Raw genomic sequence first — 14,843 nt, forward strand, 5'->3', positions numbered from 1 at the left:
TGTCTCTTCCTCCTCCTCCTCCTCTCTTTCTCTCACACATACTCTCTCCCCTGTCTTTGTAATGGCCATCACCGCTACTATTATGATTTCAATTCCAACAACTTACATGCACATTTGGAGCCCTTGAACACCTGACGGAAATGTGAGGAGTCTGAAGCCAAGGTCCCCTTCCCTGCCCCATTTCCCACCAATAACCATCATCCAACAGTCGGTTGTGTGTCCTTAAACACGTATTGTCTCCTAAGTCTACACAAATGGCCGGGGGAATCTCAAAAACCAAGGCGGGATATGATTCTTAACATTTGCTCCCCAACTTGATTTTTATTTCCCCTCTGCAACTTGATGCCCCATCCACCCCAACATGACTGTCCTATTATAAAGGACTCTGAGCCTGTTCCAACTTGAGTTTAAGCCGTGTCTGTGCAGTCGGTCCATAATCTATAAAGAATAATAACAATGTTCCTTAATGTTTCTATCCCAGCACCATTAAAGACAGCAGAAAGTCCTTTCTCCCAGGCCTGCCTGTACCCCAGAGCACTGGCTGCAGCTGCCACATTGCTTTCTGGTCTTTCACTTTATTTTGGGAGTTGGGTTCGTTTTGAGCCACTGTCTACCACCAGGTAAAATGGAAAGTTCCAGAAGCCCATCGTAGGGTTTCTTAGACGTTGTGTACCTCCAGGGTGTACATGACTTAGTGTGAGCCTGTGGCACAGTCACAGTGTAGGCAGCGACTTGAGGAGTCATGGAGTTCTGACCAGGTGAAACATGGGTCTAGTCGAGGTTGGGGGATGCGTCTCACTTTGGAAGAGCCCCTCAGGGCAGTGGCTCTCCACCTTCCTGATGCTGTGACCCTTTTATACAGTTCCTCATGTTGTGGGGTGTCCCCCCCCCAACTATAAAATTATTTCTGGTGCTACTTCATCACTGTAATTTCGCTACTGCTATGAATCGGGTGACCCCTGTGAAAGGGTCGTTTGACAGCCCCCCCAGGGGTCGCGACCCACAGGTTGAGAACCGCTGCTCCTGAGCGTGTCTCCTCTTTAGTCTTATTTTTTTCTGAAAATTATTGCCACTAGGGATTAAGCCTGAAGGGCAATCAACCAATGGTATGGTTTCCCTACAGAGTTAGTGGTGTGGCCAAGCATTATTATCGGTGTGGAAAGTCAAGTAGATCAGGTTCACTGCGGGGCAGTTAGACTGAAGATGACATTAGTAATAACGTTTAACTTCGGAGAGACTTTACTGTGCGTCACACATTGTTCTTAGTCTGTTCTTAGCCCCATTTCACCTTTGAAGAGAGTCTGATTCAGAGAGATGCTGTACCTTGCCTGGGGTCACAGAGCTGGCAGGTGAAGGAACCTAGTTGTGTATGTCTATTTGTATGCCTGTGTGTGTATGTATGTTTACACATGTGTGCATATTCTTGGGAGGCAGTGCAGATGAACAGTCCCTCCTGTTCACCGTAAAGTGATGCTGTGGATTAGACCCAGACACTCAGGGAAGACTCTGGAACATCCATGCTTGGGGATTGCCCACCTGGATGTTTGCTCACAGGCCACAGTGGTTTCAGGAGACACGGGCTTGTCTGTCTCTGGTGGACTTCAGATTCTGATCAGTGTTGTTTCCCATCAGGAAATAGAGCTACTTGGTGGAATAATCTGGTTTCTTTGTGGCCATTTGGACTGGTAGTGCGAAGGTAGCTACTTAAGCGACAGTGTCGCTGTCTGACCGCTGGGGCCCTGGATGGACCAACGCGTACCCAGAAGAGAACGATGATGGAGTGGAGTCTCTAAACCAAGTCCCGTGGATGAAACCACTGGAGTGATTTAGTCCAGAGAACAGGAGGTTCAGGGACAAGACGCTTGTCTTGTTATTTGTTGTTAGGTGCTGCGTGTAGTACCCTGTGCACAACACAATATGGCTATCCTGATACTTGTCCCCATGTTCGAGCCCACTCTTGTAGCCCCTGTGTCAATCCAGCTGGACTAGGATCATCCTCTTTTTCTCCGCCCTGCTACACTGCTAGGCACGCTGACCTTCTCCAGGGACGGGCCTCTCCACACAGCATGTCCACAGTACGTGTGACCAAGTCTTCCCTTCCTTGCTTCTCAGGAGCATTCTGGCCATACTTCTTTCCAGACAGATCTGCTGGTTCTTTTGGGCAGCCCCTGATACTTCCAATAGTCTTCACCGCACCTTAATTCAAATGCATCGGATCGCACTTGGCCAGAGGAAGGGAGGTTCTGCTGCCGTCCTGATGGGCGACCCTGGGTCTGGTAGGAAGAAATTGTGGATGAACATTTACACCTAGGCCCAAGAAGTGAGAGGAGTCAGCAGAGAAATGGGGGACCCCAGAGGGAGGTCATTAGCACTGTGGCCCTAAGTTTGGCTCTCCCTCCTGTTCACTGAGTCTGGTACCCTCAGGCGGAGGGTCCAGCTGTCAGGTTCGCTGTTGGGTGTCCAGGTCCTTAGTGGCAGACTGGTCTTATGGGTTTTTACAGTCTCGTTAAGTGTTGGGCTTGTACACTCCGGGGCAGTGTTGCTCGGACCTGCCTGGTGGGCCTGGGCAGCCCACAATGCACCACATGAGCCATGCCATGTGACAGCGGGCATGGGCTGGGCCCTGCTGGGACCCTCTTTAGTCTTCTCTCTGGTAAACTCTACAGCAGGGCCAAGAGGAGAAGGCGTAGTGAAATAAATACAAATGTGCTTGACCACCTCTCTCCCCCACAACCTTGCCCTTGTAGACCCCAACACACACCCCTTTAATGCTATCCAAAGCTTTGTGTGTGTGTGAAGAGAAAATAGCTGATATTTTGACTTTTAAAAAGTATAAGTTGCTTCTGGGGTAGGAGAGAGAATAAGATTATAAACTGTATCTCAGAGGGAATATGAACACATCTCCTTTTGAAAACATAAAAGGAAATCGAATCGCAACTTCTCCCAGGAATCCACACCTGCGCAGAGAGCACCTTTGCTCTGGGCACGGTGTTTCCGGCGTCAGTGGAAGCAGAACTGGAGTAAAGGGGAAAGCCCAGGTTCTGGAGCCGATCTGGGTTGAAATCCCAGCTTTGCCATTTCCTAACTGCATTGCCCGCCGAGAACCTTCGCTTCTCCAGGTGTAAACTCCAGCAGCTTTGGTCAAGTGGAGGGTTGGGGACAAAGAGGAAGACCCACAGGAGCGGGAGTTCACAGTGAGTGGGTTTAAACCTCACAACAGCATTGAGGATGCTGTAGGACGGGGCAGTGCTTGGTTCCGTCCCACATCTGGCCAGCCTGGGGATTAGAACCCACAGTAACAACCAGGGCATGGCTTGCCCTCGGGGTGTTGAGAGGAATCATGTATGTCAAGTGCTTAGGACAGTGGGCAGCACAGAGAGAGCGCGTGCGCAGTGAGAGCGATTGGGATGCTTTCTCTGTGCCAGGCCCATGCCATGTCAGCACAGATTACTTCCCATTCTATTGGCGCAGAAGAATGACCGTGTTCATCCTCAAGAAGAGCCCTTTCTTGCTCTTTCTCTTTTTAATCATTGTATTAGGGACTCATACAATCCATATCACAATCCATACATACATCTTGTCACAATCCATACAGACATCAGTTGTGTAAAGCACATTTGTACATTCATTGCCCTCATCACTCTCAAAGCATTTGCTCTCCACTTAAGCCCCTGGCATCAGGTCCTCATTTTTTACCCTCCTTCCCCGCTCCCCCCCTCCCTCATGAGCCCTTGATAATTTATAAATTATTATTTTGTCATATCTTGCCCTGTCCGACGTCTCCCTTCACCCACTTTTCTGTTGTCCGTCCCCCAGGGAAGAGGTCACATGTAGATTCTTGTAATCGGTTCTCCCTTTCCAACCCACCCTCCCTGTGCCCTCCCAGTAACACCACTCACACCACTGGTCCTGAAGGGATCATCTGCCCTGGATTCCCTGTGTTTCCAGTTCCCATCTGTACCAGTGTACATCCTCTGGTCCAGCCAGACTTGCAAGGGAGAATTCGGATCATGATAGTTGCAGGGGGGCGGGGGGAGGGGAGGAAGCATGTAGGAACTAGAGGAAAGTTGTATTTTTCATCGTTGCTACATCGCACCCCAACCGGCGAAGGGCCCTTTTTCAAGAGAACATTGATAAATCTACAGGCTGTAGCTTTTCTCACTGAACGGGATAATTAAGAGAAACGTTTGTTTCTTCTGCTTTTGAGCTTTGTGATTAAATATGCACATACCTTTGAGAGTCTCTGTCTGGCACTAAAGCTGGTCAGGTCCCTTGCCTGTGGCTAGCGGGGATCTGCCAGAGGCTTATCTGTAGATGGAATTGGGGCTCCACTGTCCTCCACACACTGGGTCTTCACAATGTGAGCTCTGATACTATGTTTATTCTAACGATATCATCATGCCAAGAGCACTTCCTACCCCAGTCCCTTGAACTCTGAGCCTGTAGAGATGGCCACTGTATTGCTTCCTGGGGTGGTCTGCCGTTGACCCACCCTGTGTAACAGAATGGAGCTTCCGAAAGGGCTTCCGAGGCTGCAGTCTTCATGGAAGCAGATCCTCAGGGCATTTCTCTGGCACAGCAGATGGGTGGGCTTGAACTGCTAACCTTCACCCAGCAGCCAACGGCCTAGCTGTTATGCCACCAGGACACCTTGTTTACTTCCCAGGGCCGCCCTCACATAGTACCATGCAGTGGGGTACTTAAAACACCAGAAATGAATCGTCTCTGCTCCGGTTGTCAGGGGAGCCATGCTCTCTCCCCACTGACCTAGGCTAAGAGCCTCCTTAGCCTCTCTTGTAGCTTCTGGTAACTCCTGGCAATCCTTGGCATTTCTTGGCTGGGAGAACATCACTCCAGTCTGCCTTTGTCTTCACATGGTCACCTTCCTTCAGTGTATGTCTGTGTGTCTTTCCCTCTTCTTATGTGGACACCAGTCTTATTGGATCAAGGGCCTTCTCAAGTGTCAATGAATGGCATCTTTAAAGATCCTGTTCCTAAGGAAGGCCACGCACAGTATAGGGGTATGGGGGTGGGTAGAACCTCAACATAAGCTTTTAGAATAGCGGTTCTCAACCTGTGGGTCGGGACCCCTTGGGGGTGTGTCGAATGACCCTTTCACAGGGGTCTCCTAAGACCATCGGATAACACATATTTCTGATGGTCTTAGGAATTGAGACACCACTCCTTTCTCTTTCTCCAGGTGGATCCACCCACATGCAGATATACCCACATATGACCCAGTGTGATGACATCATAGCGCCAAACCCATTACATACATCCCATACAAATACAGGTGTATGTTACAGGGTTGGCGCCATAATGTACTTATGTGGACCAGTCACAGGTGTAGAGAGCAGCTACTGTGTAGAGAGCAGCTGCTCTGTAGAAAGCGGCTATTGTGTTGAAAGTAGCAGTATTGAATTATAATTACATATTGCTTTTGTGATTAATCACTGCGCTTTAATTAGGTTCAATTTGTAACAATGAAAGTACATCCTGCATATCAGATATTTTTTGTTACGATTCATAACAGTAGTGAGATAGTTAAAGTTTATTGTGCCAACCTGGCCCATAAACACATGTGGAGTTAATTGAAGGGTGGCGAGATAAATGGCTCGGTGACCCTTGCCTTTCTAGTTCTCAGGTCTCTGTTTTTGGATGATCAGACCAGGGTGCAGCTACCTTAGCTGGCTCCCTGCTTCAGCTGGCAAGGCTCACTTCCTCAAGGTTCACATCCCTGAGGAGAAGCCACATGGACCTAGCCCGATGCAGCCCTGGGTGCTGGAGCAGCCGTGTGGAGACCCCTGCCAGTGCTGAGATGCTTACACATTCACTGATTGGGCTTTCCTCCTGCAGTTGGTGTCATAGTGTGTGTTTTGTGAAATGGAGGAGGACTTTGTGGATTGGTATCAGACATATGGGTTAATTGGCTAATGTTGGACTTGTGGGCTTGGGCAGCACTGGGTTGGGATCTTTTCTTGATGTGCACTTACCCTTTATATAAAACTCTCTCTTATACATATGAGGTCCTGTGGATTTGTTTCTCTAATGTACCCAGACTTACACAAGTAGCAAAATGTCAGTGATGAAGTAGCAATGAAAATTATGTTATGGTTGGGGGTCACCACAACAGGAGGAACTGTACTGAAGGGTCGCAGCATTAGGGAGGTTGAGAACCACTGTTTTAGAGGATGGAATTCAACCTTTAACAACCACTTGTATTGAGTACAAGGAGCCCGGGTAGCACGATAGAGTACAAGTCGGGCTACTAACCACAAGGCCAGCAGTTTGAAACCACTAGCTGCTCCTCAGGAGAAAGATGAGGCTCTCTAGCCCTGAACGCAGTTACAGAGTAGGAAACCCACAGGGGCAATTCTCCCCTGCCCTATGAGTCAGAATTGACTTGATGGCAGTGAGTTTGGTTTCTTTGGTTTGGAGCGGAGGGTTGATAGATATGAACTGGAATCAGCTCAGTTGCAGTGGGTTTGGTTTGCGGGGGTGTATTTTGGCCTCCAGACCTCTAAATGTATTTTGGCATAGGTATGTGAAACGAGGCGATTGTACGTGTAGGATTATGGAACCTGGGCCATTGAAAAGTGCTGGAAATATGAGAACATATGCAGTCGTTTCGGGTGGCGAGTACCCCCATGGCTTTGGCAAAAGCTGTGCTTATTCTCAGTCACTGGTGTGATTGATTCAATAGTCCCCGTGGCTAAGTCAGGGAACACAGGCTCTGAGAAGCTAGGTGGCTGGTCCAAGATCTCCCAGCTCTTTCATTCATAACCGGACCTCTCCTCTCTTTCCCTTGTAGGCCCATGTCTGCAGGCTTCGGCTGACCGTACCTCCCGAGAGTCCAGTCTGTGAGCAAAGTGAAAAGAAAATCGAAAGAAAAGATCAGGTGAGGCGCTGTCTTAGTTCTGACAAGTTCTAATCTCTGTATTCTCTTTCCACTCCACCCCCTTCAGCTCCAGCTCACGGCTATTTACAGAGTCCGAAAGTGGGCTACTCTGCTGGTGAGAGGCCCCGTGGACCTGCCCTACACCCCCCTGCCTTGTCCCAGAGTCAGACCGCTCCTCCCCGTGGGCTCCACCAGCCTCCTGCCCCCGCGCCCCTCTCTTGGCCAACACTGAGGCTCTGTGTTGCTCTCAAGCACATAGGGACGTTGGCTTTAGTGACAGGTACTGTGGCCGGCAGCGTATTTTCCCTCCGACAACCAGGCCGGTGGAGTCAAAGGCCCCATTGTGAGCTGCCTACGGGGCCAGGCTTTTCTCCCGGGAGCCCGTCTCCCGCAGACAAGAGGCTGCTGGGAAGGAGTCCCGAAGCAGGCAGCTGTGGTGTGGGGGAAAGGGCACTGGGCTGGAGGGAGAGGAGCTCAGCAAACATACGGGTTCCAGCTCCTGGCCTCGACGGAGTACCCATGGCCTTGGCCTTGGTGGAGGAAGACACCATTTCCCAGGTGAGACAGGTGCATCGTAAGCAGTGGCGATGTGATCGTGAAGGGCTAGGGTGCAGCCATGAAGAAGGGACCTTGAACCCCCAAGAAGAGCTGAGTGCGCAGAAGGTGACAGTGAAGGGCAGCTTCATGGGACCTGCCTCCAGGCCTGCGCTTCTGGGCCAGCTTTTCTCTCCTGCCCCAGCCTTGGTGGCGCACCTGGCGCAGTCAATTTGGTCACCGGGTACAAAAATGGAAACAAGCGATCAAAAAAAATTTTTTTTTAAAGACCTGCTGTTTATAGAGCTAGTGGGAGGGACAAGGAAAATAAATGAAATACTTAAGTACTTTTAATGGTGTTTCGGAAGATGGGAAATAGGGACAGCAAGAGACGTGGGTCGTAATGCTAAGGCAAGCAGTGTTTTTTTCCTTAGACATCTATTGTGTAGGTGTCTAAAATAAAATGGTGTGATGTCGTTATAAACTCTGTAAGTGGACATCTCAGCAGTGACTTTTTGAAACATCAGCCCCGATGAGTTCACTAATATTGTGGTAAACTAGAGTGAAAATGCGGGACAAATGAAGCTTCTGTCTCTGCCGTGAGTGGCTGATTTCACTGTAGACCTTTGTGTCTCCCCACTTCCTCCCTGAGACAAAGAGCTTCCTGTGCTCATGCAAATGATGTGCTGAATGGCCAGGGGGAAAGTGAGGTTGTGGCGAGTACAGGGGACAGGGTATAGAGTTGGTCATCGGTGTAAAAAGTGAGGGTGGGTGAGGACAGGGCACGGGGGCCACGCCTGACGCTTGGTGGGCACACAGAAAACCGGAAGTAAGCGCCAAACCAGCCCAAGGCTGAGTCCCACAAGGCAGAGGTCAGATACACCTCTGCCCTCCATCGTCCTTCTTCCCCCCTGTTCTGACACCAACCATCCCTCCCACGGTGACATTCAACTTCTCTGCTGGGTTTGATAATACCAGGGGTCCTCAAACTTTTTAAACAGGGGCCAGCTCACTGTCCTTCAGACCGTTGGAGGGCCGGACTATAGTTAAAAATCAAAACAAAACTATGAACAAATTCCTATGCATACTGCACATATCTTACTTTCAAATAAAATAAACAAAACAGACAAAAACACCTGGCGGGCCGGATACATGTCCTCAGCAGGCCGCATGTGGCCCACGGGCTGTAGTTTGAGGACCCTGGATAATGCACTGCCACGACCACCCAGAAGTTACAGAGACTATTCACAAGTCTGGAGCCTATTGGGGAAGTGAGAAGGTTACCCCAAGTCAGTAACAGAAACCAGGAAGGGTGCAGCCTGGAGTGCACAGCAGTGCCCTTCCTTGGCTAGCCCCCAGTCTGTCTGGCCTCAGCCTCTCACTCACACAGGCTCACGACCTTGACCTGGTCCTGAGGCCGGGAAGCCTGCTACCCTCACTGCTCCACTGCCCCATGATCGATCTCAGTGGCACGGTTCTCCGGCTCTGTCACTGCGTGGCTCTTCTGCCACCTCTGCTGCCTCGTGAGACAGGGATCTCACATGTGCTCCGCTGGGGACTCCTCTTTCTCGGTGGTCACAGGAATCTCTGTTCCTGCTTCCGAGGCGGCTCTCGTATCCCCGGGCAAGGGTGAAACTGACCAGTCCCTGAGTTCCCTACCTACTCCTTATTTGCCTGGTCCCACCCAATTGTTCGGTGGGAGTTACAGAGAAGTGGCTAGCACAAGGCAGACGTGAAAATCTCTAGAAAGGACCTGAGGACGCGGCGCAGGCTCGGTCGGAGCAAGGCAAGCGTCAGGTGAGTCTGAGGCGCGTTGCTGAACAGGCCAGCAGGGCAGCATCAGATGCACGGAGCCACCAGGAGGACCCAGAAGGCAGCCAAACTCTTACTGGCTCAACTCGGAACAGCTTGAGCATGGCGAGGAATACTGAGAGTAATGGCTTATGAAACACTGAATACAAAGGCATCCGAGGTGCGTAGTGCGAGAGAAAGAGACAGGAAACACCAGCTCATAAAGATAGACCGTCTCTATCTTGCAGCTGCCTGGCAGGCTCACCACGGGATGCTAACGCTAGTTGGTAAAAGGTAACGGTGGAAAAGGCCATCCCAGTAGTTTCCAAGTGTCACCTCGCAGATTGATTACCGACGTGGAAGGAAGCCGTGCCCGTTTTCTGTGGATCATTGGGGAAGTCAATGGTCTTCAACCCAGTGGTCTAATTTGCCACCGCCAGTATCGGGACGCCTTGGTGTAATGCGTGGTAGCTGGAGCCACACAGTGAAGATTTGCAAAATGCTATCTGTCCAGGCCAAACCTGTTTACTGAATGTCATAATAAAGAAACAATGAGAAAGATCCAGCATGTGCAACATTGGATAGAACAGTTGTTCCAAACTCCTCAATACATTCAAAGTCAGTTTAAAAAGATAGCTAGCTAGATAGAGAGAGTCTATTATAAGTGAAAGAGACTACAGAGACCTAACACCACGTGCAGTAAGTAGGACTTGATTGGTGCATGGATTTAAAAAGCCAATATCTCCCAAAGATATGCTGGGACATTTGTAGAAATTTTGAATATGACCTCTACTCGATCTGATGGAATCCTACTTGTGATAATGGTACTATGCACTACTCTGGATTCTCTGTAGCTTTGGCGGCTCTCAAAAGACAGTCTGGGGTTAAAATGTCATAAAAAAAATGAGGGTGACAGTGGGCATGCTCAGTAACTGGAACCTGCTGATGGCCAAGACTGACTAGGGCCTGCTGGTGTGTGTGTGTGTGTGTGTGTGTGTGCTGGTGTGGTGGTGGGGTCCCCTTTCTGCCCCCTCTGCTCCATGCCTATCTCACTGATGGCTTAGCCAGATGGCTTAGCCAGAGGAGTGGGCAGAGGGACAACCTTGTGCACAGGGAGTCAGGAGGAGTCCGAAGAAGGGGCCCAGGCTGGAGAAAGAGACAGAGTGTCTCTGTGCATGTTTTTGAGGAAGTGAGTTAGCGATGGAGGTGGGGTTTGGTATCTGTGAAGGTATCTGAGAGGTAGTGCCAAAGAAAAATCACCCTTCGCCGTGGAGTGGACTTCAACTCAATGCAGCCCTGGGTGGGGAGGGAGAGTCCAGCTGTGCTCCAGCGCGTTTTCCATGGCTGATTTTCCAAAAGTCCACTTCTGGCCGGACTTGAACCTCTTGCCTTTTGGTGACTGGCCCCGTGTGTTAACTGTTCGCGTCACGCAGGGAGTCCTTTTAAAGTAATAGGACACTTTTTTTTCCTTTCAATCAAAACCATACACCGAGCCCTAATAGATCACCAGGACCATGGTGGCTCTTCTCTTGCTGAAGCACTGGTGGGAGCCCACAGACCTCCTGGCCTCCCTGTAACCCGCAGCTTTCCCTCTGCAGGTCCCCAGGAACTTGGGGACTCTGAGGAGCGGGGTTAGAAACCATGGGGGTAGACTGTGGACACTGGGTGAACCAGGCATTTAGCTGCGTGAATGTCTTGGATGTGTTGGTGATTCAGTGCAAAACAACTTGGGTAGAGAGGCGGAGGGCGGGACCCAGTTGTCTCCCGAGTCTGAAGTCCTTGGGTCGTGGCAGTGTGTGAAGGCGCGGTTGTAACTCTGAGGCTGTTCTAGGTGGTTTGTTCCCATGCCCTGGAAAGCCAGGCTTCTGGGCATGAGTCATTAGGAGCTAGAGGTCAGCTTTCAGCGAGGGACACAGTTCTTTGAGGGGCCAGCTCCTCTATGATCCCTCCCTGGGGCGTTATAGGCTTCCTGGGACTCTGTTAAGGCTGCAGCATTCAGAGAAAGGCTGGACCTTACTCCTGGAAGGCACTTAGTGTATATTGAGGACTTGGGATGCCAGAGGGCAGCGACCTACTTACTAACGGATGTCTCTGCCCACCGATCCCAGACAAGAGGAGAGGATTGACTCCTGATGGAGGGGTGGGGTAGAGGGGCCGGTTCCCCCAGAGGAACTTAGAAACTACCAGCGTCCTATTGTTACCCTCCTGGGCAAGTGGGGGGCTTCCTACCCCTAAGGCCTAGGCTTCCTGTTTCTTTTAGTCCTGTTCTTTAAGGAGAGATCAACTGCCTTGAGCTGGCGTTCGGCAGATGAGCTCCCAGGCACCTGAGTCTCTCGGATGCTTGCTCAGTTTTCTCAACTGTAAACTAGGCTTCATCAAAGAGTTCATTGACTCTGACGGTGTCATCTTGGAAATGAGGCAGAGTTCAGGGGACCTGTCGCAAGGGGGTGGGGGGCACGGGGCATGCCGAGAGAAGGAGAGAAGGGAAATCAGGTGGGAGGAAAGCGCCTTTCCCATTCACTCCCCTCCTTGTGAGTCCCTCCCCTTCTCCTGCCCCCTAGCAGGTTTTCTCTGCTTTGAGTCTCTCCAATGTCCTTCAGAGCCCAATCTCTCCTTTCCAGGGTCAGGAGGACCATTTATTTCCATTAGCACCTTCTTCTTCCAGCAGTTTTCCCAAGAGGCAGATCTGGATCTGGACCGATGAAACAGCCCTTGGGACCAGAAGGTAGCAAACGGGTCCCGGGAGATAAGGCCTTCTCTCCTTTTAAGTAAACAAACTGAACTTTCTTTTAGCCACGCCGGTGATTTCGACTTCGTTGCAGCATGGCATCCCGAGTTGGGTGGCAGTGCTCCGACCCTGCTTATCAGTCCCACCTGGGCGACCTCATTGACTTCAACCACAGCCCATCCCAAAGCGCTCAGGGACACCTCTCCGTGTTTTTGTTTTTGAATCCGTTTGTTTTGTTGGTGTACATCTGCCCTGCTGGTCAGCTTCGGCTCTTCAGAACACAGGACATGTACTCGGCCCTTCGAAACCCTTGTGAAGGCTTAACTCATTCCTGGGTGTCTCAGTCTATTCAAGTCTTCCCTGTCCTTCAGCTCGGCTTAAGGGCAGCTTGCTCTGCGACCTGGGCTTGCTCTCCCTCTCGTACGACAGGCTGCCCACCGCACTGTGTTCCCTTGGCGATGGGGCCAGCGCGCTGCTTGCAGGTTTGTCATCCTGGATCCTGCCCCGATGGCAGGGCCTTGTCTGCGTTGAGTGCCGCTGACCCTGAGTCGCAGTGTCGGGAGGCCCTCTACGAATTCACAGCATACTTGGACCGGATCACACACTGAAGGGCCACTCGCGCCTCCTCCCTGGCAGGTGACCTTGGGCGGCCCATGTTTCTGATGCAGCTGTTTCTCTTTGAGCACCGTGAAGGAGGGAGAGTCCACACTGGGCAGAAAGGTACAGCAGTCAGCAGTCGGGAGCTTTCATCACCCCATAAACGACTGAAGAGGAGGAAGCTCCGGCCATTAGGTTTGATAGCCCGTTCCTTGACAAGCCCTGGGTGAATAAGCCTCCTGCCTGCTCTCCTGGAGTGGCTGTTTATACATCACCGGGCTGTGGCCAGGGGAGGGCGTGTACCGCCGTGAGTCACACCAGGCTGGGCCGCCTGGCATGATAGGGCACAGATAATCAATGGCCTTCGGGGAGGTCTGAAGGCTTGGGCACCCTCACCAGCCCTGGGTTCCTTCAGACCATTCAAGCCAACCCTGGACATATCCGTTTCCTCATCTAGCCAATGGACAAGTTAGTCTAGAGCAGTGGTTCTCAACCTGTGGGTCCCGACCCCTTTGCAGGTGGACCGACCCTTTCACAGGGGTCGCCCGATTCACAACAGTAGTAAAATGACAGTGATGAAGTAGCAGCGAAAATAATGTTATGGTTGGGGGATCACCACAGCATGAGGAACTGTGTTAAAGGGTCGCGGCCTTAGGAAGGCTGAGAACCACTGGTCTAGAGCCAAAAGTTTGACTATTTTTGAAAAATAAATGCATGTAAGTGAGCGTGGGCGTCTTGTTGGTAAAACAATGAAAACGCAGTGATGGTGGTGGAAAGGCAGGCCAGGCTGACGGCCGCCAGCACTCTCTCTCTATCCCAACTGATGACACCTGAGGAGGAGCCGGAAAAAGGCTCTAGTCATCTCCTCTCGCTTTTCCTGACATCCTCAGCCCTCTGGTTCCACCCCAGGAGGAGAAGCCACGGCCATTTTGTAGATGCATCTGACTCGACTGCCATGGAATTCTTGATGAACAGCCCAGAGACGTCCAGGTGTCCAGAGCCTTGGGACAGACACGAAGACAACATGGATTCAGAAGCGGACACGTCAGAATAGAAATGCCAAGAGACCACACACAGTCTTAGCAATAGTATTCATAACAGCACCTGCCATTTGGGGTCGAGCGTCAGCTGCCTGCCCTACACGATACTATATTGCTATACCTGACACCAAACCCACCGTAATCATGTCCATTCTGACAGGTGGCCCGGTGTACGGGTTTCAAGGTATTGTCAATGTTTTCCGGAGCCTACAGCCTCATTTTGCTCCAGAGCAGGAGCAGGTGGGATTGAGCCTCTGACTGCGGTTAGCTGTCCAACACTTACCTGGTTGCACCTCCAGGGCTCCTTTTGCTTCAGTTGTTAGAGACCCCGTGTGAGAGTACCCCAGAGAGTTTCTGGGTTGTAATTTTGAGGGAAGCCGATGGCCTGCTCTTTCTCGGGTGGATCCACAAGGTTGGATCAAACTGCCAACCTTCCTGTTAGCGGTAGCTCAGCCCTTCAGCCATTGCACGGTCAGCGCACACTGGCTGTTGTGTGCATTTGACTTCAAGTGTTTCTTAGAACTTGTGGTTCTCCAGAACGAGTGGTCCAAGGTGCATTTTGTTACTCCGGGGCCTGGAGTTCAGTGACGGGAGAAACTTGCACCGGGTCAGGCAGCTAGTTCACTGAGCAGTGCCAACTCAGGTCTGTGTAGCTCCACAGCTGGGACTCTTGTTGGAGCCAGGCAACCGTGTTGCCATGGGAGCGTGCACGCTTTCTCCTATCAGCAAGGTCTGTTTAGGATGTTTACATTTTGATCAGTCAAGGTTACCTAAGGTGTGTACTAGACTACTGGGCTCCAGACAACCAGTTCCTCATTCCCCTCTCTCTTAGCCCTTCCTACTTCTCTCTTTTCTCTCTAGGGCTGTATCCCTGGACAGCTGTTGTCTGCCTGAAGCGGTATTACAGGGATCTTTTAAAAATAATTTTATTGGGCACTTGTACAATTCTTATCACAATCCATACATATATCCATTGTGTCAAGCACATTTGTACATTTGTTTCCCTCATCATTCTCAAAACGTTTTCTTTCTACATGAGCCCTTGATATCAGCTCCTCATCCCCCACCTCCCTCCCTGCTCCCCTGTCCCCCATGAACCCTTGATAATTTATAAATTATTATTTTGTCATATCTTACACTGTCCGATGTCTCTTGTCACCCACTTTTCTGTTGTCCATCCCCCAGGGAGGAACTTATATGTAGATCCTTGTAATCAGTTCCCCCTTTCTGCCCACCTTCCCTCTACCCTTCAGGT

General features: G+C 50.8%; 1 protein-coding gene across 1 annotated transcript in view; it reads left to right on the plus strand.

The window, feature by feature from the left end:
• Window positions 1-14,843, plus strand: part of MYZAP (myocardial zonula adherens protein) — a 110,995-nt gene that overhangs the window by 9,618 nt on the left and 86,534 nt on the right. Inside the window, exon 2 of the mRNA XM_075532340.1 lies at window positions 6,812-6,898. Within this exon, the coding sequence (XP_075388455.1) occupies window positions 6,812-6,898 (87 nt within the window). The remainder of the gene's footprint in view (window positions 1-6,811; window positions 6,899-14,843) is intronic.

Source organism: Tenrec ecaudatus, chromosome 14 (genome assembly GCF_050624435.1).
Source record: "Tenrec ecaudatus isolate mTenEca1 chromosome 14, mTenEca1.hap1, whole genome shotgun sequence".
Taxonomy (NCBI): Eukaryota; Metazoa; Chordata; class Mammalia; order Afrosoricida; family Tenrecidae; genus Tenrec; species Tenrec ecaudatus.